The sequence below is a fragment of the Moschus berezovskii genome, chromosome 3 (genome assembly GCF_049115385.1).
Source record: "Moschus berezovskii isolate FMDL1 chromosome 3, NW_MosBer_1.0, whole genome shotgun sequence".
In the NCBI taxonomy this organism is placed as follows: domain Eukaryota; kingdom Metazoa; phylum Chordata; class Mammalia; order Artiodactyla; family Moschidae; genus Moschus; species Moschus berezovskii.
Genome location: NC_142462.1, coordinates 13,284,513 through 13,310,538, shown reverse-complemented (window position 1 = coordinate 13,310,538; position 26,026 = coordinate 13,284,513). Strand labels below are relative to the sequence as shown.

The following is a 26,026-nucleotide window of genomic DNA, read 5'->3' as shown; positions in this document are numbered from 1 at the left end:
AGGCCTGAGTTTCCTCCCTGGTCATGGGACCTAGATCCCATGTGCTGCAACTGAAGATCCCGCATGCCACAGTGAAGATCAAAGATCTCGAGTGTCGCAACTAAGATGTGGTGCATTCAAATGCATCAATAATAAATATATTTTTTAAAAAAGGCACTGCCAGCCATGCAGAATCTTACCTGAGGGAACTGGTGATTGCTGTGCCTGCAGGTAACCCACCCCTGTGGCTTCAGACCGGAGCTTACATAAGGTTGTTTTAACTTGGGGAACTTCAGACCCTCACTGCCAGTAAAGAAACAAAAACGTTGAATGGCCCCCTCTAATGGGGCCTCTGTTTTATTACTCACACTTAGGTAAATATTTTTCAGCCTAAGTCTTAAGATTGATTGCATTAATTTCTGCAGAAAGTATTTCTTACTGGTTCTGGCCAATTATTCTAACCAGCAAGGTGTTTTCAGTCCTGATCTACTCTGAAGAGTGTCATTTGTCTCTCGTCTTGGCCAGTCACAAAGGAGAAAAGCACACCTTCTGTATCGTCATTCGTGTTATATGTAGAAAGAGGCTTGTGACCTGAGGAGGTGCCACACCTGTTTAACAGTTGCGCTCTTAGCCCCGCTGTAGCACAGCTAGTAACTTGTGTGTGAGCGTGTGAGCCTGTGTACTAAGCCACTTCAATCACGACTGACTCTTGGCAGCCCCATGGACTGTAGCCCGCCAGGCTCCTCTGTTCATGGGATTCTCCAGGCAAGAATACTGGAGTGGGTTGCCATGCGCTCCTCCAGGGGATCTTCCTGACCAGGGATCAAACCTGTGTCTCTTATGTCTCCTGCATTGGGCAGGAGGGTTCTTTACCATTAGTGCCCTGGTAACATACTAGTCTAATAACTCTGCCTTCGAAAGAAAATGACTTTGTATTGATCTGGCATGGTTTTAGCAATTGCCATATTCTTGAAGGGCTTGTGGCTAACCCAGGATCAGAATTCACACCAGGACTGACATTATCTGCCAGTCATTTCTAAAGTTTACTTTAAGAGATAAAGCTAAGGTGGTTTTAACTTTCTTCTTAGCTTCTGAAACACTCTTGGTAATAGAACGTTATACTGTCAGAAGCCCTGGGAGGAGGGGGCCCTGGGGATGGGCTGGGGTGGGGGTCCTGGGGGGGAGTGGAGTTTCGCACCAGGCCTGCAGCTGGTGGGTGACTGTCTTGGGGGCAGGCTCTCCCCCTTACTGCCACCTCAGGACAGGACGGGGGGCTTGATGCTGGCCCACAGACTTTTCATGGGAGTATGGGAGCAAAGAAGGAATTCACTAACTTAACTCTCATTCTTGAATTCAGTACTTTTCAGTCAATAAACCCATCTGATTCTTGCACATCTGTCTTCACATTGTAGTAAGTCGAGCTCTGGTTTTGCTGTTAGCCTCTGTCAGCTGTAATGGATGTCACTGGGCTGCATGTCGTTTATAATGATCTCATTTGGTTCTCCCTTTGGAGCACTTTTGGGTCTTGTTGTCGTCTCTTTAGCTCAGATGGATAAAGTCAGGCTAACAGTGCTGACCTCTGGGAGGTCACACAGGAGAGGTTGGAGTTGTCTTATTTGGATCCTTCCTGAGTCCTCCCCACGGTCTGCCCGCTGTGTGTGGCTGCAGCCCTCCCAGACGGCCTTGGAGCCATCCCCGCCCTCTCATCATACCCCATCCAGGCCTTTTCATTGTGTGGGCGGATCCGAGCCCGATGGCACCCTGGGAGCCAGGCCGCAGCTCTTCTCTGTCCTGTAGAAACTGGTGCCTAGTATCCAGCTGCGCTTCTCTGCTTCGGGAGAAGCTGCGGTGGCCCAGTCACCTCCCGGGATGTCCCCCTCCTCCCCGTTGCTGTCGGCGCTTCTCCTCCAGTCACAGTTAGGCTGAGAATGGGGATTCCTCCCAGTGTCTCTGCGCGCGTCTGAGTCTCAAATTACCAGCTGTGCAAACCCACCTCTGAACTGCTGCTCTGAGCACAGTTAGGGTTTTGGCAGATCCCAGGGAACAAGCTCCTGCTGAAAATGCAAATCTCTCTCCTGGCAATCACTTCCGCTTTTACAGGGAGTCTGAACACGAATGAATGTCTCATTGAGAGTGTGCCTGTGTGCTTGGATCGCAGTGGTGGGGAGCTGTCTGCCCTGGGCCCCTGGCTCCTTGCAGTTTTCCAAGCAGATGTGGGCACACAGGAAAGGTGCTGGCAACTTGGCATCCCCATGTTTAATTACACTGCCTCGACCAGTCGGAGCTGAAAGATGACTGACTCCAAAATGGACTCAGCCATGATATTTCGAGTCCAACAGAACTGAGTATTTTCTCTGTTTTTCTTACTCCCTGCCTGTTTCAGGTGCCTTTTGAACAGGAAAAGTGGTCACAGTAAAATTAAAAACAAAGATAAAAAATGAAGTAGGGAAGCACAGAGCAGGTATGGAAGCAAACACGGTGCAAGGCACTGTTCCTGTGTGGTGTGGTCATAAGGTTTTGGCATGAAGGCAGCCTTGGGACCTCCCCATTGGTTGAAAGACATCTATACAAGTTTTAAGGCAAATGTTGGCTTTGGGGCTAAATTCTAAGAGATGCGTGGGATATGGTCCTGCTTGGGCACCACGCTTGATGCTGAGACGGTGCAGAGGGACCCTCACCAGCTGGTTCTGGTTGGCGCCCACGTGAGACCAGGGGCAGCGATCCCGACTCAGGGAGAACTTCCATGGAAGTCTGTTTTACAGAACTGGCCAAAGAGGGGCTTACCTAATCAAAGTGATGGGTAGATGTGCATTACCCCCCAACCCCTCTTTGAGACCCTCTTTCAGCCAGAGGCATGCACCCCCCTTAGAGACCACGATGGAAACCGGGGAACAAGGAACTCTGGCCCAAGGTGCATCTGTGCCTCATAAGTCCCCTGTGGAAAAAGAGCTTTCGGTTAATTAGGCATGAAAACAACATCTCTCTTAAAGATTCAAAATGTCCATCAGCATATTAAGTTCTCGCTCCGTTTGCGATGGTTAGTTTTGTATGTGTGTAGGGCTAGGCCACAGTACCCAGATATGTGGCCAGATCGCAGTCTAAGTGTCCCTGTGAAGTTATTTTTTAGATGAGATTAACAATGAAATCTGTAGACTTTGTGCAGATGGCTGTTGTTGTTCACTTGCTCTGTTCTGTCCGACTTTGCAGCCTCTTGGGCTGCAACAGGCCAGCCTTCCCTGTCCCTCACCATCTCCCTGAGCTTGCTCAAACTCGTGTCCATTGAATCAATGACACTATCCAACCATCTCATCCTCTGTTGCCCTCTTCTCCTCCTGCCTTCAATCTTTCCCAATATCAGGGTCTTTTCCATTGAGTCAGCTCTTTGCATCAGGTGGCCAACGTGATGGAGCTTCAGCTTCAGCATCAGTCTTCAAAGTGAGTATTCAGGATTGCTTTCCTTTAGGACTGACAGGTTTGATCTCCTTGCAGTCCAGTCTTGAGCAGATTACTCTTCGTACTGTGGGTGGGCCTCATCCAATCAGTTGAAGGACTAAGTAAAAAGACAGAGGCTTCCCGGGGAAGAGGGATTCTGCCTCCACTTGGCTCTTGGGGCTAATCTGCCGCATTGGCTTGTCCCTGGGCTTCCCTGATGCCAGCCGACCCTGCAGAGCATGGTCTTGCCAAGTCCCTACGACTGAGTGAGCCAATTCCTTAAAAAAATTCTCCTGGAAGATGCACGTCCTATAGTTTCTGTTTCTCTGGAGAACCCCCATTAATCCATCATTCTACTTCTTAATGATTCTAGGGTCTCTTTATGGCATTACATGAAAGCGTCTGATGAGTTCTCCATGTTCACAAGGATCCTGATAAGCGAACAGCAGCTCTTGTTCACAGAGAGTCCCTCTTGGCCAGAACATTTTGCAGTAATCGCAGCCATCAGAGTATGAACACAGCAGGAAGTCTGCTGCTTGTTTTAAATTCTGCTTTATAATTTGTCACATTAACCGGAAGACCATTAACCGGAATTCATTCCCAGGCAGAGCCGCAGCCCTGGCCCTCTCCCAGAGGGAACAGCGGTGCGCCCAAGAGCAGCACAGCTGTCCTCAGGCCCTGCTTTTCACTCTGCTTGCTTTTTCTTTCCGAAAATGATAACTGGCTTGGAAATCTGGTGTCCAATTGGAGATGGAGGAAAAAAAATAGTTCGCACTGATGACAGTGGAAAATAAAAAAACCTGATAACTTGAGATCTAAGGCTATGACTCACTGTCAGAGGGAGGGACACAGGCATGACTGCTGAGGGCAGCTTGGGTGGAGGGCGGGAGGCAGCTGCGGCCTGAAGGCCCCAAGTCATCACTGTTGCTTACAGATTCAGGGGATTATGTGTACATTTTGTAAATCTTTCCATTCAAAATGTTTGAAATAGCACGGAGTTTGGGGAATCTATGAAACTGCAGGTAAAGCCTCAGCATCTTGGGAGAATGGGCTTTCCAAGGTCCCAGCACTGGGGGCGTTCTGAGTCTGGGGGCTGCATGTCTCAGGCATAGTCACATCCAACCCTCATGCTTCGACACAGGTGCTGTCCAGTGCCCTGACAGTGGCTTTTTCTGGAAGCTGCAACAGGGACGTTCTTCGGCTCCTGCTCCAGTTCCCCGAAGATGAAAAGTCTGAGTCTGCAGCGAGGGAGCTCTGTGGCCTCCCCAGGGCCCAGGTGTTTTCCATGATTGTGATGTTGGCTCGAAACCTGGACCTGCGGAACTTCATTTACAAAGTAAGGGGAGGACGGCTGCTGGCCTGGCTCGGGCAGCCTGGGGGCCGGTATGGGTGCATCAGGGCCAGCAAGGCAGGTGCAGACTTCGCAGCCTTGGCCTGTCCCCAAGCCTCCTGGGTGCCACCTCTGGGTTGGGGGGCTCGGAATCAAGGGTGCCTCAGGAGATTTTGTAGGGTCCTTGCAGCTAGGCCCGTCAGGACGTTTGGCCCAGCATTGGTGGCAGTCAGTGTGCTCAGTGGGGAAGGACCAGCGAACAGAGTCACCACCCGAGCTTAGCACCTGCTCCATCCTCTCTGATGAGCACTGGTCTGCCTTTCTCTGGGAGCCTGGGTTCTGCTGCCCGTCATCCCCAGTGGCCCCTCCGAGTCAGAGCCACTCCCCTACTTGGCCGTGACCTCCTCTGCCCCCCGTTACATCCTGGGGCACACGGACTGTCCCACAAGGGGACGTGCCCACCTCTGCCAGGGCCTGTCCAGAAGGAGGTGTGCAGGTGGTGGGGGCATGGGGCAGCCCCTTCCTGTGTGAACCAACTTGCTACCTCCCGCCCACCACCATGCCCACGCCCCGCAGGTGACGGGAGGGAGATGGGAGGAACCGACCCAGCATACGGTGTGAGTGAGAAGGAGCCGAAGGTGACTGTGGGGACAGCTGCCGGGGAGCCTGGTCGCCCTCCGCACACAGGAGTTATGCCCGAGGGATCGCACACGTGGCTCAGGGCCTCGGCCTTGCACTCCTGGTCCTGCCTCTTCTAGAACTTCGTCATCTGCCGGCCTCCACTCTGTTTGCCTCCAGACCCTTCACCCTTGACCTCTAGGGGCTGGTCTTGCTCCAGCTTTCTCCCCAGGGAGATCAGCCGGCATCTGGGCCCGTTGGAGTTAGCACGGTGGCTTTAGGCGCTCCACATCCCAAAGGACAGTTTTGGGCTCAGGAAAAGGCAGATTTGCCAGTCCAGTCCTGTTTCCTTCGTGGCCTCCCTCTTTTCAGTAACTCCAAGAATCCAGTGGGTAGATGTTGGATCACACACATACAGACACACACACACAGAACAAAGAATAACTCTCAGAATGAAAATTAATTCTGAACATTTCAGAATTTTCATTTCAAGCCCACAAGCAGGAGAATGGATGTGTCCTTAATGTCTCCATGACTGGTGAGGCCGTGTGCATCGCGGTGTGTCTGGGCCTCCAGCTCGCGTGCAGGCGGGTGGGTCCCATGCTCAGCAGGTCTCTGCACTGTGCTACGTGCACTTTGGGAAACATGCCGCCTGGTGGAGGCCAGCTCTTATGCACACAGAAGCGACCGATTTGAAACTGGTGCTTCCTGGGCCCAGATAATTACTTTGACAAGGGCCAGAAGGACGGAATACTGGGTTGGAGTTGCTTTCCCAGACACCATGAAGTTGACACCACTGTTAGTAACACCAGCTCCTTCTAGTCGCCAGGCTCCAGGGAAGCCTGTTGGTCCATGGTGATGCTTCGGTGTTAGAGCCCCGCGGACACACATGGGAACCACACCAAGCCCATCAGCAGGCTTAGCCTACACCCCGGGCCTCTCAAATGACAGCGAAGCTAAGGTGCATTTCACAAGACACCATTTGCGGTTAATGTCCAGTGTGTTCCTCTGGCCATAGGTGCTAGGTCTCAAATCTGGCCACACCCAACAGCCAGTGTCCCTGAGGGCAGCTTCTCAGGTGCACCTGCAGTTAGAAGGGCGGGTGAAAATGTGACAGGAGCCTGCGCTCCCTTTGCTCCTGTCCAGGGTGTCTGTTGCCTTAACTGAGGACAGTAGCTTTGTTTTGAGCAGAGACAGTGTGTGAGGGAGAGAGCGGGGCTTCTGTCCGGCAGGTCGGGGGCAGAGCCAGCAGCCGTGTGCCAGGTGCAGGATTGTTAGGGGCCAAGGCCTGAGTATGCAAACCTGGAAATTCAGATGAGAGCAGAGGGAGGAGGCCTACTGTGCAGCCTCCATCTCTGTGGGAAGAGGCAGTGTTTGCTGATTTACCCAGTCATCCAGAGACTGGTATTTTTTGGAAGTTTTTGTTCATTTGTTTGTTTGTTGACATTTTCTCCTAACACAGTCTTCAAAAAAACTATTTTTTGATCTGGACCATTTAAAAATCTTTATTGAATTTGTTGCAATATTGTTTCTGTTTTATGTTTTGGTTTTTTGGCCAGGAGGCACATGGGATCTTAGCTCTCTGACCAGGGATTGAACCCACACCCCTTGCCTTGGAAGGCAAAGTCTTAACCATTGGACTGCTAGGGAAATCCCATGACAATCTTTTTATAAATTTTTAACCTTTTAAATTATAGCTGGTTTGTAGTACTGTGTTAGTTTCAGATAAATGGCAGTGACTCACTTATCCATACATAACTGTTTTTTCACATTCTTTCCCCTTATATATGTGTGCTCAGTCATTTTAGCTGTGTCCGACTCTTTGTGACCCTATGGACAGTAGCCCACCAGGCTCCTCCGTCCATGGGATTCTCCAGGCAAGAATCCTGGAGTGGGTTGCCATGCCCTTCTCCAGGGGATCTTCCCAACCCAGGGATCAAACCCAAGTCTTCTGCATCTCCAGCACTGCAGGCAGATTCTTTACCACTGAGCCACCTGGGAAGCTCCTTTCCCCTTATAGTAAAGGGGAAAGAACCTTATGGATCATTATAAAACGTTGAGTAGAGTTCCCTGTGCTAAGCAGCCAGTGTTGCCAAAGGCTGTTCTAGTCCCTGTGGCCACATCAGTGACCACGGCAGGCAGAAATCCCTGCTTCCATGGAATTCACATCCCCGAACCGAGAGGCTGCCATTCCTGTCAGGTGCAGAGCATGCCAGTGGGGATGGCACAGGTGGGTCCCGGGATAAGGAGATGCTGATGTCTCTGAAGCACCCAGGTTGCTCTCCTGGCCCTGGCCATCCAGCTGCAATGCTGTGGGAAACCTTGTATCTCTCTGAACTCAGGTTCTTCACTACAAAACCAGCCCCAGCACACAGCCTGCAGGGGCGAGGAGGACTGGAAAGGATGTGTGTGCTGTGACCCAGGGAGGCAGTGGGTCAGTGGACACTGTTGCACACGTAACAACTGTCTCACTTTGACCCTCTTCTTAAATTTCCACTCAGAGCACCCCAAAGACAGAAATATTTTTTTTAGTTCTAGCATTTTTGCTGTTGTTTCCCAATTCATTAATTTCTGCTTTTATCATTATTATTAAATATCTCCTTATTTGATCTCTTTAGGGATAATTTTGTTGGCTTGTTTTCTAACCTCTTAAATTGAATGCTTAATTATTCAATTCTTTTGTAAATGTGAATATTCAAGGTTAAGACTCAGCCTTTGGATACAGATGCGAGCTATTTTGGGCTTCTAGCAATTGCACTCCTGGGCATACACACCGAGGAAACCAGAATTGAAAGAGACACATGAACTCCAGGGTTCATTGCAGCACTGCTTATAATAGCGAGGACATGTAAGCAACCTAGATGTCCATCTGCAGACGAATGGATAAGAAAGCTTTGGCACGTATACACAATGGAGTATTATTTAGCCATCAAAAAGAATACATTTGAATCAGTTCTAATGAGGTGGATGAAACTGGAGCCTATTATACAGAGTGAAGTAAGCCAGAAAGAAAAACACTAATACAGTATACTAACGCATATATATGGAATTTAGAAAGATGGTAACCTTAACCCTGTATATGAGACAGCAAAAGAGACACAGGTGTATAGAACAGTCTTTGGGACTCTTGGGAGAGGGTGAGGGTGGGATGATTTGGGAGAATGGCATTGAAGCATGTATATTAGCATATGTGAAATGAATCACCAGTCCACGTTCAACGCATGATACAGGATGCTTGGGGCTGGTGCATGGGGATGACCTGGAGGGAGGATATGGGGAGGACGGAGGTGGGAGGGGGGTTCAAGAAGGGGAACACATGTACACCCGGGGCGGATTCATGTCAATGTATGGCAAAACCAACCAATATAATATTGTAAAATAATTAGTCTCCAATTAAAAAAGAAACTGAACTGAAAAAAAAAAAAAAGAGAGAACCTGTCTGCCAACGTAGGAGGTGTAAGAGACGCAGGTTCAATCCCTGGGTCAGAAAGATCCCCTGGAGGAGGGCATGGCAACCCATTCCAGTATTCTGCCTGGAGAATCCCATGGACAGAGGAGCCTGGTGGGCTACAGTCCATGGGGTTGCAGAGTGAGACATGCCTGAAGTGACGTAGCACACACGCACTCATTGTTTTATTTATTCATTTATTTTTGGCCACGTGGCAGGTGAGATCCTAGGTCCCCAACCAGGGATCAAATCCTTCCCATGTGCAGTAGAAGTATGGAGTCTTAACCACTGGACCACTAGAAAAGTACTAGAAAGAAGAATTTTGCAAGTGATTTCGGTTTTAACAATAGGTCACATCTGCCCCTGCTTTACAAGCTGACGATCCCGGTGTGGTAGAGTGTGCTCCAGAAATGGAACTGATAGAGGGGACCTCAGAGGGCACAACAGAGGCGTCTCCCAGGCTCAAGAGAATAAAATCAAATAACACTCTTTACTCCATTGTACCAACGAGGCGCCTGAGGTCCCAAGTCCAGCGTTGGTTCTATTGTGTTTCCTTTGAGACTCTGCTTCCTGCTGAAGCCAGCACCCTGCTGAGTGCTCTGCTGGATGTCGTGTCCAGCCTCAGCCACCTGCTTCCCAGAGCTGGCCGCGTCCTTGAACGCCTTCCTGCATTCCTCCGTGAATTGAAGATCACTGCTTTGCTGGATGCACCTGACTTCCAGCAGGTGGGTGTTTGATCTTGACCCCAGAAAAGGTGTGGATCCACCGTGTCTTTGTGTGTGCTTCTTTGTTTTTCTCTCTCTTTCAACGTCGGAAATGTGCATTGATGACCAAGCATGGGGCTGAGGAGACCTCTTAATGGTTCTGGAGGTGTTAGTGTCATGACATCGTGATGATGAGCAAAGCCTGGGGTGTCCTTCAAAATCCGAGGAAGCAGACTCCAGGGATGCACATCCATACACGCACATGTGTTTTCTGTGACCTAAGAAATCACAGAATTGATCATCCACACAAATGAGATTCCAAGGGCTTTTTAGCTTCTCAGAGAATACATTGCTTTCAAAAACCTCAATACATTTTTTGCACACAAATCATTGGCTTACAGATTACGTATCGCAGATACAAACACACAGTCCAGTGAGGTTAGTATCCTGAGGTTCGTTTAGCTTGGACTCTGTCTGCCTGGAATGAATGGTGGGGAGGGGGTTGTGTGGGGGCCTGCTGAAGGGGAGGGGCAGGGTGAGGGGCAGGTGGTATGTCCTTGGACCTGCCTTGGAGGCAGTACTCGGGTTGATCATCAGCCGAGGGCTGCTTTGATAACCCTCAGGCATTTGGGAAATTTGGTTGTAGGGACACATAGTCATACTATTGATTAGTCTGAGTTAGTGATATTTATTGATTAATAATTTATGTGTGTGTATGACGTTTGTCTCTTCAAGCATATAGACCAGCAAAATCAAGGACAGAAAAGACTAACGCTCAGATTCCATACCTTTGATGTGGTGGCAGTCTTCTGTGTTCCTTTGGAGGAAGGACAGCAGGCTCAGGAGCCTGTGAGGGAATCACTCTAAGCCACCGTTTGCCTGGGATTTATTTTTCTTTTGTTCTCAGGCTTCACAGAGTAACCAGGCCAGAAGTTCAGCCATTGGTTCTTTCCAGTCTTTGATGAAGATGGTTTGCAAGGACCAAGTGTCTTTCTTCAGCAGCTCTGACACCTTTCTTAACTTGCCTAGAGTTAATGAACTCTTAGGAGATGACAAAGAGAAATTCAACATTCCTGAAGATTCAAGTAAGAAAACAGTGATCCATATGTGTTTAGATTAATTTGCATTTTGATAATTAGCCCTGTTTTGTACAAGATAGTCTGTGTGGAAAATGGGGGACCATACTTGCCAAGAATTTCCTGTTCCGCTGTCCAACCTGTTTCCTTCATTTAGTATAAAATCAGTGAATGCTGGCCTGGCAGTTGGCTTTGCAGGACCCCTGACCCTTGAGCACAGGCTAATTCTGTCACTTGTGATGCCACGGAACTACGTCTTGAAGCCCCAGTCCTTTGGGATCCCGGGATAGGCAGTGACAGTGAGAGGTCCGGGCTTTGGTTCCTGCAGGATGGCTGTCTCACAAAGCCAGGAGAGCTGTATGTGTCCTCCCACAAACTTGCCTTTAGATAAAGCTCAGTAGCAAATAACAGCAGAGTTAAAAGTGATTTCCTGGCCCCACTTTAAGTGGATGCATTTTGGTTAGAAAGACAGACTAAGGGTAAGGGTGCTGATAAAGGTTTAGACTGTTCAGTCCCACCAGCAAGTTATATGTCTCCGGTCCTGAGACTTCATGTCTCAATCATGTTTATCTTGTGTTTAACGTGGAAATTTAATACCTGCCTCATAAGGCTATTATGAGAGATAGTGGGAGTGAGGCCTGCTAACTGTCGAGGACCATGCTCTGGTGTGTCCCAGTGTATTAATGACTCCTGCATGCTGCACAGCAAGTCCGTGGTTTAGGACGCACACACCCATCATCTCAGAGTCTGTATGGGCCCGGTCTGAGCACTGACTAGCTGGCTCCTCCGTCGGGACTGACACGGCTGCAGTGAGCGTGTAGATTGGGGCTGGGGCCTTGTTGGAGGTGGTTGTTGGTAGAACTCACTTTCCTGCAGGTGTAGGAGCCCTGGTGGCTGCATCTTTAAGGACAGCAGTGCATCTCTTTGATGGGGAGGCTTCTGGACTCTTTTAAAGGGTTTGGCTGATGGTTCAGCCAAGATAATGTCCCTTTCAATGAACTGCAAGTCAGTATCCCTGCACCACGCCGGGATAACCTGACCATGGGTGTGTCCACACAGAAGGAGTGAGTTCCTTGAGGCCATCTTAGACCTCCGTCTGCTGTACCCAAGGCACCTCTTTCTAATCTTGTGCCTGGGACAGGTGGAGGTGTTGATGGGGCGAGGGGAAGGGAGAGGGAGAGAGTTGGACTGTGTAAAGGAGGAGTTGCAAGGTGTCCCCAGAGCTGCCCTAGAGACAGTGTGTTGGTGTGTTCATCAGCTGATGGATGATTGGGTGGCTGTTGAACAACATATAGTGTGGCAGTGTAGACACACATTAAGGCTATTAATGTGAATGATTTTGTTGTCTCCTATACTAATCCTCATTTCCTCTTTTTTCTTACATATGGGTTTTTTTGAGGATTATTGATTTGTTCATCAAATCCAATCATTCAACCATTTATCCATCCATTTATCCTTCCATCTTTCCAACTATGGATCCATTCATCCTTCCATTGATCTATTGATACAACCATCCATCCACTCATTTGTCCATCCATTCAGCCATCCATCCACCCATCCACTCATCTATCCATCCAGCCATCCGTTCATCCATCCATCCAGTCATTCAGCTAACACTGAGGACCAGTCCTTCTGGGTTCTTTCATACAATTATGTCAAATGATTATCACACTAACAGGAATCCCTTAGAAGAAATGGAGTAGCCATTGTGGTCAACAAAAGAGTCCAAAATGCAGTACTTGGATGCAATCTTAAAAATGACAGAATGACTTCTGTTCGTTTCTAAGGCAAACCATTCAATATTACAGTAATCCAAGCGTATGCCCCAAACAGTAATGCTGAAGAAGCTGAAGTTGAACGGTTCTATGAAGACCCACAAGACCTTTTAGAACTAACACCCACAAAAGATGTCCTTTTCATTACAGGGGACTGGAATGCAAAAGTAGGAAGTCAAGAAACACCTGGAGTAACAGGCAAACTTGGCCTGTTACTTGCACAAAATGAAGCAGGGCAAAGGCTAATAGAATTATGCCAAGAGAACACATTGGTCATAGCAAACACCCTCTTCCAACAACACAAGAGAAGACTCTACACATGGACATCACCAGATGGTCAACACCGAAATCAGATTGATTATATTCTTTGCAGCCAAAGATGGAGAAGCTCTATACAGTTAGCAAAAACAAGACCAGGAGCTGACTGTGGCTCAGATCATGAACTCCTTATTGCCAAATTCAGACTTAAATTGAAGAAAGTAGGGAAAACCACTAGACCATTCAGATATGATCTAAATCAAATCCCTTATGATTATACAGTGGAAGTGAGAAATAGATTTAAGGGACTAGATCTGATAGATAGAGTGCCTGATGAACTCTGGACGGAGGTTCGTGACATTGTACAGGAGACAGGGACCAAGACCATCCCCATGGAAAAGAAATGCAAAAAAGCAAAATAACTGCCTGAGGAGGCCTTACAAATAGCTGTGAAAAGAAGAGAAGCGAAAAGCAAAGGAGAAAAGGAAAGATATAAGCATCTGAATGCAGAGTTCCAAAGAATAGCAAGGAGAGATAAGAAAGCCTTCCTAAGCAATCAATGCAAAGAAATAGAGGAAAAAAACAGAATAGGAAAAACAAGAGATCTCTTCAAGAAAATTAGAAATATCAAGGGAACATTTCATGTAAAGATGGGCTCGATAAAGGACAGAAATGGTATGGACCTAACAGAAGCAGAAGATATTAAGAAGAGGTGACAAGAATACACAGAAAAACTGTACAAAAAAGATCTTCACAAACAAGGTAGTCACGATAACGTGATCACTGACCTAGAGCCAGACATCTTGGAATGTGAAGTCAAGTGGGCCTTAGAGAGCATCACTACGAACAAAGCTAGTGGAGGTGATGGAATTCCAGTTGAGCTATTTCAAATCCAGAAAGATGATGCTGTGAAAGTGCTGCACTCAATATGCCAGCAAATTTGGAAAACTCAGCAGTGGCCACAGGACTGGAAAAGGTCAGTCTTCATTCCAATCCCAAAGAAAGGGAATGCCAAAGAATGCTCAAACTACCGCACAATTGCACTCATCTCACACACTAGTAAAGTCATGCTCAAAATTCTCCAAGCCAGGCTTCAGCAATATGTGAACCTTGAACTTCCAGATGTTCAAGCAGGTTTTAGGAAAGGCAGAGGCGCCAGAGATCAAATTGCCAACATCCGCTGGATCATGGAGAAAGCAAGAGAGTTCCAGAAAAACATCTATTTCTGCTTCATTGACTATGCCAAAGCTTTTGACTGTGTGGATCACAATAAACCGTGGAACATTCTGAAAGAGATGGGAATCCCAGACCACCTGACCTGCCTCTTGAGAAACCTGTATGCAGGTCAGGAAGCAACAGTTAGAACTGGACATGGAACAACAGACTGGTTCCAAATAGGGAAAGGAGTACATCAAGGCTGTATATTGTCACCCTGCTTATTTAACTTATATGCAGAGTACATCATGAGGAACGCTGGGCTGGAAGAAACACAAGCTGGAATCAAGATTCCCGGGAGAAATATCTATAATCTCAGATATGCAGATACACCACCCTTATGGCAGAAAATGAAGTGGAACTCAAAAGCCTCTTGATGAAAGTGAAAGAGGAGAGTGAAAAGGTTGGCTTGAAGCTCAACATTCAGAAAACAAAGATCATGGCATCTGGTCCCATCACTTCATGGGAAATAGATGGGGAAACAGTGTCAGGCTTTATTTTTTTGGGCTCCAGAATCACTGCAGATGCTGATTGCAGCCATGAAATTAAAAGACGCTTACTCCTTGGAAGGAAAGTTATGACCAAACTAGATAGCATATTATAAAGCAGAGACATTACTTTGCCAACAAAGGTCCATCTAGTCAAGGCTATGGTTTTTCCCGTGGTCATGTATGGATGTGAGAGTTGGACTGTGAAGAAAGCTGATCGCCGAAGAATTGATGCTTTGAACTGTGGTGCTGGAGAAGACTCTTGAGAGTCCCTTGGACTGCAGGGAGGTCCAACCAGTCCATTCTAAGGGAGATCAATCCTGGGTGTTCTTTGGAAGGATTGATGCTGAAGCTGAAACTCCAATACTTTGGCCACCTCATGTGACGAGTTGACTCACTGGAAAAGACTCTGATGCTGGGAGGGATTGGGGGCGGGAGGAGAAGGGGATGACAGAGAATGAGATGGCTGGATGGCATCACCGACTCGATGGACATGAGTTTGAGTGAACTCCGGGAGTTGGTGATGGACAGGAAGGCCTGGCGTGCTGTGATTCATGGGGTCGCAAAGAGTCGGACACGACTGAGCGACTGAACTGAACTGAACTGATCACAGTAACCATAGGAAATACTAATACCTTCATTTTTCTGTTGACATGATAGTAGCTCAGAGAAGGTTAAGTGACTTGCCCAAGTTCACACATCTCCCAAGTGGCAGATGTCAGGATTCTTGGTTTCAGATTTCTCTTTATGTTCATATTCTTATGTGTTTTCCAAGCTAAAAATTGCTACCATCTATATTAAGCTTATAATTTAAAGTGTAAGTTGTTATATTTATCAGTAAGAAGAATAACCTCTATACTTAATGCTATAAAAATCATTATGGAATCATGAACTTAATATATATTTTGTGAAATTATTTCTTTCAATTTTATTGTGTTTTTTGAATAAAAGGAATTTGCTTTTACTTTCAAATGGGGAATTTAGAAAGATGAAACTAATAGTGAAAATTATCATAACAGTAATTTTCATACACTGGCTATTACAGATAATGGTAGCAAAGCTAAGATAATATTTTCATTTTAAATATTCTCTTTGGGAGTAAAAGAATGGTTTATACTGAAGCATTTATCACTAGCTTAAAATCTTTTATATTTGATTACTAATCATTATCGTGGTAAAGGTGCCACCTTCATTAGGTATCTATTGGTTTGGTCAAGTAAATCTTCCACTGAAATCAACCAGCACCACAGCAGGTATGAGTGCCATCACGAGGAATTGATATTTGGATGGAAGCTAGGCTCTTTAATCTAACAAAAGTAGTCAGTGCACTAGTTCTTCATAAATGCAGCAAAGGGAAGCCTGGATACATAAAGTAAATTGTTAGCATTATGAAAAAGCCTGTAGCATTTCATAAGAAAAAGATAATTCTAATCTTGATACTGTGACTGTTTAAATGAAAATTTTCTAGATTAAACACCAGATGCATTCCTTTTACATCACTGTTTTCATTTTCAAGTGTCTTTGTCACTATTTGGTACCTTTACTGATGATTTAGTTTAAAAATGTGAAAATCGTTATCTCCTTCTCATTCAAAATATCGATGGGGACAAAGTTTTGAGAAAAGAACTGCTAATGACAGGGACCAAAAATTCATTTCTGACCTTACTGCCCCAATTCAGAATTGAATCATGAAATCAATCAAAAATCATTTGAAAGTGAGGTGTCATGGCTATATAAGTAAATTCTCCTGTTATCCTGGGCATCCTGTATCATGAGTAACACTTTTTTTCTGTTTTTTTTTTTTTTAATGGTGACAGCACCATTTTGCTTGAAGCTTTATCAGGAAATTCTGCAGTCTCCAAATGGCGCTTTGGTGTGGTCCTTCCTAAAACCTGTATTACATGGAAAAATACTGTATACACCAAACACTCCAGAGATTAATAAAGTCATTCAGAAGGTGAGTGTGACTGAATGGGGGTGTTATAGACCATACAAGCAGTGCAGTGGGGAGCAGGCTGTTAAAATATTTACCATGATTGTTGTATAGCTCAGATTACACACAGTTTTCTTACGTTGATGACCATTCATTTTGCCTTGGTTTTTTTTTTTTTTTTTGGCTGTGCCCTTTGTTGTTGAGCTTAGACATGCTGCGTCATTCTCTCAGAGGACATCTGAGGGAGTAACTAATGCCGGGGGAACAATTAGAAAGAAGGAGGCCGGTCAGGTGGTCCCAGGAGGACGTGGAGAATAGCTGGGTATCTGGTGATGAAGGGAGAGGCAGACCCTGTGTTTGTAGTCTGGGTTCGGTCGTGTCGTTTCCCAAGTTGGTGGCGAGCCTTTGGTGCCCCCACTTTCATTCCTTGGTCCCCGCCCCAGTCTGCCTGATGGCAGGCAAGCTCAGTTGAAGAGGTAGAGAGTTTCCCTGGAGGAGTTTGGACATTGCACAGCTCTGTACGTTTTCCCGTTCTTAGGCTTCTTACCTTCTCGTGCGTGTGAAGTCACTTCAGTTGTGTCTGACTCTTTGTGACCCCATGGACTGTAGCCCGCCAGGCTTCTCCGTCCATGGAATTCTCCAGGCAAGAATACTGGAGTGGGTTGCCATGCTCTTGCAGGGGATCTTCCTGAGCCATGGATTGAACCCGGGTCTCTTAGGTCTCCTGCATTAGCAGGTGGGTTCTTTACCACTAGCGCTACCTGGGAAGCCCCGTTCAATTCAGGATTTATCATTGGTCATATTTACACTTTCTTCTGAGATGATGGTGCTATGTTTTCCCGCAGTCTCACCTTTTTTTCTGACGGTGCCTTATGAGTCCGCAGACACTTTTGAGGGGCTTCAGGAGGCCATGGGGCCTGTCAGACCCGAGGAGGAATCACCAGTCCTATTAGTGCTGAACTTCCAGGCTTCAGATGCTGCTCACAACTTAAAGGCTTAAAAGTTAGTGGTGGTGTGCAGTCATCTAAGCAGTTGGGTTATTTTGGGTCCAGTAGGTTTTACAAGTTCATGTTTCCTTTCCCTTACGGCTGCCATGTGGAGTTTCTTTCCCACCTGTGACTCAGCTCAGGGGCTGTATTTGCCACTGTTTATTCTGATGGGGTAACAGTGGCTGACTTTATGTTTTCAGGCTCCAAAATCACTGCAGGTGGTGATTGCAGCCATGAAATTAAAAGACGCTTATTCCTTGGAAGGAAAGTTATGACCGACCTAGACAGCATATTAAAAAGCAGAGACGTTGTCAACAAGGGTTGGTCTAGTCAAGGCTATGGTTTTTCCAATAGTCATGTATGGATGTGAGAGTTGGACTATAAAGAAAGCTGAGCACTGAAGAATTGATGCTTTTGAACTGTGGTGTTGGAGAAGACTCTTGAGAGTCCCTTGGACTGCAAGGAAATCCAACCAGTCCATCCTAAAGGAGATCAGTCCTCGGTGTTCATTGGAAGGACTGATGCTGAAGCTGAAATTCCAGTACTTTGGCCACCTGATGCGAAGAGCTGACTCATTTGAAAAGACCCTGATGCTCGGAAAGATTGAAGGCAGGAGGAGAGGGGGATGACAGAGGATGAGATGGTGGATGGCATCACCGACTCAATGGACATGAGTTTGGATAAACTCCGGGAGTTGGTGATGGACAGGGAGGCCTGGTGTGCTACGGTTTGCTACGGTTTATGGGGTCAGAAAGAGTCGGACATGACTGAGCGACTGAACTGAACTGATTGTGAATGTACTTGATAACTTCTGCTTTTATCTTGAAAATGTCCGTTTGGAGGGGTATTTACCAAAAGCCTGGGTTCTCACAGTGAAGTGACGTTAATCTAGATGGGCGTCAGGCATTCATCCTTTCAGGGCTGTGCTTCAGAGGGGCCTGAAGCCAAAGCCAGTGTTATTCAGATAATCTCAGTGCATTAAGCTTTTAAGGACTGTGGGTATTTTAGAAATTTCATAGAAAATGGCTCTATAACACAGCTTTATTTTAAATTCAACTTTAAAAATTCAACAAAAAATGAATTTATTATTAGTATTATATACTGGGCTATATTCTGCACTGTAACAGCTAGTGTGACCAGCCTCTTTTTGAAGAGCTCACCCTGCAGTGGGGAAAGAGAAGACAAACATCTGAAGAAATAACTCAGAAATAATGTGGTGAGAGATTCATTCTGAGAGCAGTGTCCACAGGCTTCCTTCCTGGCCTGTGGGTCAGGGTTCCACCAAGAGAAACAGCAGGGAGAGTTAAGAGGAAGTGTTACCCCTGTAGCAAGGTGCGAGGGTGATGGGCCGGTTAGTGACGTGAAGAGAATTTTAAAGCATGAAGCCTCTCTGCTGGGCTAGGAGGGTGTCCAAGGAAGGGACAAGACCAGACGTGGCCTCCAACCAAGGTTGGGGTCTCGACCTCCCTGGGGAGAGCGTGGTTCTGGCCAGCTGGGTGGCCAGGTTGCCCAGGAGCCATCCTGGTATGGTTTCAGAGGCATCTGCATGCGGGGGCTGGAGAAGGTCTATACTCGGTGACTCTGAGTGAGGTTGGACCAAGCCAGGCCTGGGGGCATCATCTGCAGCAGGGAGTCACCCACAAGGAGGTGCCAGGCCACAGCAGCCTCTGCTGTTGGAGAAGAGCCTGGAAAGGTGCTGTGTTCAGGGGGCCAGATGCGTGGGAGCTGGGTGACCAGGAGGCTCTGGAGGAGCCGCCTGCTGGATGGGGACTCCACAGATCAAGAGGGAGAAGCCTCTGAGGGAGCCTCTGAAGGCGCTACCTGCCAGGTATGGATCCACAGATCAAGAGGGAGAAGCCTCTGAGGGAGCCTCTGGAGGAGCCGCCTGCCGGGTGGGGACTTCACAGTGAGATCAAGAGGAGAAGCCTCTGAGGGAGCCTCTGGAGGAGCCGCCTGCCGGGTGGGGATCCATAGAAGATCAAGAGGAGAAGCCTCTGAGGGAGCCTCTGGAGGAGCCGCCTGCCGGGTGGGGATCCACAGGAGATCAAGAGGAGAAGCCTCTGAGGAGCCTCTGGAGGAGCCGCCTGCTGGGTGGGGACTCCACAGATCAAGAGGGAGAAGCCTCTGAGGGAGCCTCTGGAGGAGCCGCCTGCCGGGTGGGGATCCACAGGAGATCAAGAGGAGAGGCCTCTGAGGAGCCTCTGGAGGAGCCGCCTACCGGGTGTGGATCCACAGATCAAGAGGGAGAAGCCTCTGAGGGAGCTTCTGGAGGCGCCACTTGCCGGGGTGGGGGAACTCCACAGTGAGATCAAGAGGAGAAGCCTCTGAGGGAGCCTGTGGAGGAGCTGCCTGCCAGGTGGGGACTCCACAGTGAGATCAAGAGGAGAAGCCTCTGAGGGAGCCTCTGGAGGAGCTGCCTGCTGGGGTGGGGGAACTCCACAGTGAGATCAAGAGGAGAAGCCTCCCCAGCAGCTCCCTGGATCTCTGTGGCAGAGCTTCACATTGAAGCAGCCAGCATGGGCCAGCCCTGCCCTTCAGACCAGGCCTGAGTGTGGACTTGGAGCGGGGGGATGACCGGATACCCACACAGCAGGTCCCGCCTGGGCTTCTTCATCCTAGGGACCTGGGGCTCCTGAGGGATAAGGAATTCCCATAAAGCTCCTGGAGGAGGAAATGGTAACCCACTTCAGTATTCTTGCCTGAGAAACCCCATGGACAGAGGAGCCTGGTGGGCTACAGTCCATGGGGTTGCAAAGAGTGGGACACGACTGAGCATGCTCGTACATGGAATTAAAGTACAAAGCTCATCAGATCTTAAGTGCTAAGTCTCAATTTATCAAATATGTATTGAGTGGAGGGCAAGGGAGGAATACTAGGGAGGAATTCCTGCCTGTAGTCCTGACCCTGCTGGAACCTCATCCAGCCCTCACACCCACGAGGGGTTTTAGCAGTGACCTCACTCACTCCTCAGGTGAGTCTCAGGGGCTAGTCAGCATGGCAGAATCTCTTAGCAGGGGGCAGTGGTGACTTCTGAACCCAGGTCTGTGTGTCTCCAAGGCCCATGTTTTACTTCTCTGTCACACCTCACTGTATCCCTACCCTGGCATGCATATGCTTACAGAGCATCTCTGTCCTCAGAGGAGCTTGTTGTGGGCAAATGGGACATGGATCCCCAGCGATAGCACCAGGCAGGGGGGCGGTGAGAAGACTGCTTCCCACAGGATGGGTGGTTATGGGAGGTTATGGTAGGGGGTGCTGGTCACTGCTGGCCTTAGGGCTTCTGATGGGATGAGGTGTGGGGGCGGGGGCAGTGTGGGCAGACACCCGTTCCTGGTTCTGCACTCACATAAACACGTTCAGATGCAGATTGAACCACGTGCTTCTCCAAGATTCCAGGAGCCATCACGGACACTTTCCCACATCCTCTCTAGTTCACTTCTCAGAAGAACCCAGTAGGGCAAGTGCTTGTTTAAAATGATTGAGTTGTGTCCGACTCTTTTGTGATCCCGTGGACTGTAGCCCCCCAGGCTCCTCTGTCCATGGGATTCTCCAGGCAAGAGTACTGGAGTGGGTTGCCATTTCCTTCTTCAGGGGATCTTCCCGACCCAGGGACTGAACCCACATTTCCTGCATTGGCAGGTAGATTCTTTGCTGCTGAGCCATCAGGGAAGCCTGTGCGTAGGTGCTGCTAGGTCCATTTTACAGATGGAACATGGTGAAGGCTGGTGAGGTTTGCTCTCCCATATTTATTAGCTGGTGCATGCATGCTCAGTCACTCAGTCGTGTCTGACTCTGCAACCCCGTGGACTGTAGCCCACCGTGCTTCTCTGTCCATGGGATTTTCCAGGCAAGAATACTGGAGTAGGTTGCCATTTCCTATCCAGGGGATCTTCCTCACACAGGGATCAAACCCATGTCTCCTGTGTCTCCTGCCTTGCAGGCTGATTCTTTCGCTGAGCCATCAGGGAAGCCCTCATTAGCTGGTACACGGAAGCATATTGTGGACTCCATAGCTATATGCTTTTTACCAGCAGTATTTACAGTGTTAGGTTATCATGTGGGAAAGAGCTTGTACCTGCAGCACCCTTTACTATTATCAGCCTGGTACACTCGATTCCTGATCAGACGCTCTGCACAATTTTATGCCTTTGTGTATTGGTGAGTGGTATTTATCCACCTTCCCCTGACTGCCTTCGGGGGAACTTTGGGAGGATGAGAGTCAGCCTCCCAGGTTACAGATGGACAGAGGCTACTGGTGTTTTTACCATTAAGCCACATAAAGCCTGATGATTAAGTAACTGAATAGAAATGAAAATGCTCAGCTTTCTGCTGCTTGTCAAAGATGAAAGATGTCCGCGAGGTGGGAGCCTCCCAGGACTGGAGTCTGTCAGTGAACCTGGCACAGGCTGGAGGCACATGCGCCCTGCACTCAGGACTGTGTGTGTGCACAGAGCTCTGTGGCCCCAGGGGGCAGCGACTGTCCCTGGGAGCCCCTCGGAGGGAGCAGAACGCGCACTCATTGGATGTCTGACTGCAGGCATCAGCTCACTCATTTGAAAGTAGGTCCTCAGTGTTCACCCCGGAGCGAGATTCTTGGGTGGGTGGAAATGTTCAACACGGAACATTTTATCAAAACGCAGCAAAGTTGCCCAGAGAAAAAGCAATTACATTTACAAATAGACTAGTTTGATGTAATGCCCTGTAAAGCAGCGGTTTCTTAAGAAAGCAGCGTCAGTAGGTCTGGGAATACGCTGTTCTGTGAAACTAGGTAATCCCCAGCCCCCGAGGTGCATGCTGCTCCCGCACAGACCTCGGATGTCTGTGCACCATCATCATTTTGTCCCCGAGTCCAAGGCCACAGGTTAATTAAGGTGACAGCTGTGAGATGGCTGAGCCAGGACAGACAGGCAGTCAGCCACATCCAAGCACCATGAGAGATGAGCACCTTCACCAGGCTGCTTTGTAAACCTGGCTTCAGAGCTGGGATGGTTTGCTCAGGGTCTCTCCATGGTCCTTGGCCAACCTGGCCTCCAGCTCATGTCCTTTGACTCAGAAACCTCGCTGGTCTCCTCCAGGTCCCTCAGGCCTCATTCCCCTTAGAAGCAATAGGCAAATAGTCTGAACGCTGAGGAGGGAGCAGGGTGATGTAAATAAGAAAATAATGAGCAGAAAAAAATAAACCCACACCGAAGGAAATGGCAACCCACTCCAGTGTTCTTGCCTGGAGAATCCCAGGGACGGGGGAGCCTGGTGGGCTGCCGTCTATGGGGTCACACAGAGTCGGACACGACTGAAGTGACTTAGCAGCAGCAAGATCTCATGTTGCAACCCAGTCACCTCTTTCTCTTTTTTTAAAGTCAGTTAACTGCAAGTAAGAGAGGCTGTTTTCTAGAACCAGCAGTTATTAGGTGATCGATAGGTGAAAAGAGGACCCAAGCAGTTTCTCCCAAGGAGGTAGAAGTGAAGACAAGACTTGAGGCTGTGGCATTTCTGAGAATTGTGCCCACTTCAGGTGGGGCTCCGGGCTCCGAGCCTCCTGGTCTCCCTATACCCTTCTGAAGGTTTTGTTCAAGTTCTTGATTTTGTAAGTTTTCTGTTTCAGCAGTTTGGGGAAGTTTTCAGCCATTATTTCTCCTGATAGCTTTTCAGCCCCACTCCTGTCTTTCTGGGACTCAGATACAAACACGGAACCTTCTGTTATTGTCCTACAGATCCCCGAAGCTCTGGCCACCTTCTCTGTTTCTTCTTCTTGCTCATATTGATGTGTAATGTCCTGTCCTCAAGTTCACTGGTCCTGTCCTCTGTCATTTCTACTCTTCTACTTGAGAAGAGTACATCTGGCAAATTTAAAATACTTCTTGTTACGGCGATTTCCAGTTCTGTACTGCCCTGTGCTTATCTGTCTTTCTAATAACTTGTATTTTCTTGTTGAGATTTTCTGCTGTTTAATTTGTTTCAAGATAATTTTTAATTGCTTGTTGAAGCATTTCTATGATGACAACTCTAAAATACTTGCCAGATCACTCCAACATCAGGGTTGTCTCAATATTGGCATCGGTTGACTGCTTGTGAGTTCTCTGGTTCTATGTGCAGCAGGTGATGTTCAGTTGTATTGTGGGCATTTTGACTGTTACGTTCAGAGACTGTAAGAAATACCTTTCGTTTTTGCAGACAGTCTGTTGTTCAGGTTTAACACACAGGTCTCATCCTCATTTGTAGGCTGTGACTCCAGGGACATTTAATCATTACAGGCTTTGTGCTGTTATTTTGATCTGCTCGGTTCATCTGGTGCCCATGAGGCTTCCAGTAGTTTCCAGTGCTGCTGCCTGAAGTGGGGAGGGCTTCTCCAGGAAGTCTGTGCCTCTTAATCCCCATTGCCTATTTCACTGGAGACCACCAGTTTGTTCTCTGAATCTCAGAGTGTGTTTCTGTTTTGTTTGCTGATGTGTTTAGTTTTTTATGCTAAGTGAAATAAGTCAGACAGAGAAAGACAAGAACTGTATGATATCATTTAAATGTGGAGTCTAAAAAAAATGAAACTAGTGAATACAACAAAAAAGAAGCAGGGCTTTCCTGGTGTTGCAGTGGATAAGAATCTGTCTGCTGATGTAGGAGACATGGGTTTGATCCCCGGTCCAGGAAGAGTCCGCTTCCTGTGGAATTGTAGTTGTTGCCTGTGGAGCAACTAAGGCACAACTAAACCCATGTGCCTCAACTGCTGAGCCTGTGCTCTAGAGCCCAAGAGCCAAAACTACTGAAGCCAGGGCGCCAGAGCCTGTTCTCTGCAACAAGAGAAGCCACCGCAATGAGAGGTCTGCGAATGGCAGTGAAGAGTAGCCCCTGCTCGCTGCACCTAGAGACAGCCCAGCATGCAGCAACAAAGATCCAGTGCAAATAAAGTAATAAAAAGACAACCCTTAAAAAAAGAAGCAGACTCACAGATACAGAGAATAAACTAGTGGTTGTCGGTGGGGAGAAGAGGGCAGAGTAGGGGTTGGGGAGTAAGAGGTACAAACTCTTATGTATAACATAAGCTACACGGATATATTGTGCAGCATAGGGAATATAGCCAATATTTTATAATAACTATATAAATAGAGTATCATCTTTAAAAATTGTGAATCACTATATTGTATGCCTGTAACTTATATATATTGGATAGCAAACTATACTTCAGTTAAAAAACAAAACCAGAAATGGTCTTCAGATGTGTAGACTCAGCAGTGCTGGTTCCCCCTCCTGTGATGACTGGGCCTGTTCTCCAGCCCTTTCTCTGCTCTGAGTTCTGTCCTCCCTGGCTTGGATCGCTTACATCTGTCTTGATTGTCTCTGGCTTGTCCTTTTCCTTCTTTGTCTCCAGCCTCCTCTGAGGGCTGGAGTGGGGTCTCTGTTATGGCTCCAGGCCCGTCCCCAGTCTGTCCCCTTTGCTTTGACTCGGAGCCTGTGCTCAGCCTCTGGGTCGCACCTCTTCCTGTGGGGTCGTTCCCGTGTCACAAGGCCTCCTCACCACCTCCTCCCTGCTCCTGGATGTTTCTTGAAATACACAATAGTTGCTTTATACATTTTCTCCTGTCCTACCCTAAATCAGTTCCAAATAAAGACCTTTATTCTGATGCATACACTGGCCTCGTCTTTTGAATAGAAGGATCTCTTCATGTGCCCCTTGGTGTTTCCCATGCTTGCTCATCCTTAGGAACAGAGGCTCACACTTACCCAGGCGGGTAAATAACACAGACATCATGTGGGTCCACATCTCCCAGGGTCATGTGAAGGCAGGAGGGAGGCGTATGGACAGGCTGCACCTCGCTTTATTGCTCAGACCCCTAGCAGCCAAGCAGGGGGTGGGCACAGGTGCAGGGTGGGGAGGGCAGGAGGTAGCAGAGGCAGCCATGTGCTGGTGAGTGCTTCATCCTGTCCTGGAATCCTTGTGGGAAGGAGCAGGAGCCCCTTGCTTCTTTCCAGCCCCTGAGCTGGTGTGACCTGTGCCCTTGTGACCGCAGAGGTGTGTGATTGGACTCCCAAACCCTCTTTAATCTTATCTCTTTGCATTTAGACTGTTTTTGGTATAGAATTATAGTAATGTGGCCATAGGCATCTTCATGAGGCTTTCCAGTTGGCTCAGTGGCAAAGAATCCACCTGCCAATTCAGGAGATGCAAGTGACGTGAGTTCGATCCCTGGGTCAGGAAGATCCCCTGGGGAAGGGAATGATAACCCACTCCAGTATTCTTGCCTGGGGAATTCCATGGACGGAGGAGCTTGACAGGCTATAGTCTATAGGGTTGCAAAGAGTCGGACACGACTGAATGTGCACACTCACACACATAGAGGCATCTTCATTTCAATGATTTCCTTAGGACAGCATCCTTTTATTTTGAGGGAAAAAGGCAAGGAAGCTTTTGTAGGTCAGTGACTATGAATATTTTTAATGATACCAAATTGTTTCACAAAAACGTTATGCTCATTTGCGCTACCAGCAGCAATAAATAAATACAGTTTTGCACTCTTGGTGATGATGTAAATTAATACAGGAACTATGGAGAACAATATGGAAATTCCTTAACAAGCTAGGAATAAAACTACCATACGAGCCAGCAATCCCACTACTGGACATTGCTGTCATTCAGTTGGTAAGTCGTGTTTGACTATTTGTGACCCCACGGATTGCATCACGCCAGGCTTCCCTGTCCTTCACCATCTCCTGGAGTTTCCTCAAATTCATGCCCACTGAGTCAGTGATGCTATCTAACTATCTCATCCTCTGACATCCTCTTCTTTTTGT

At 47.8% G+C, this 26,026-nt stretch overlaps 1 protein-coding gene across 1 annotated transcript in view; it reads left to right on the top strand.

Moving 5' to 3' along the window:
- Positions 1-26,026, top strand: part of ABCA13 (ATP binding cassette subfamily A member 13) — a 338,145-nt gene that overhangs the window by 34,966 nt on the left and 277,153 nt on the right. The window contains exons 9-12 of the mRNA XM_088834807.1: positions 4,553-4,747; positions 9,368-9,532; positions 10,419-10,596; positions 16,141-16,280. Coding sequence (XP_088690933.1) covers positions 4,553-4,747; positions 9,368-9,532; positions 10,419-10,596; positions 16,141-16,280 — 678 coding nt within the window. The remainder of the gene's footprint in view (positions 1-4,552; positions 4,748-9,367; positions 9,533-10,418; positions 10,597-16,140; positions 16,281-26,026) is intronic.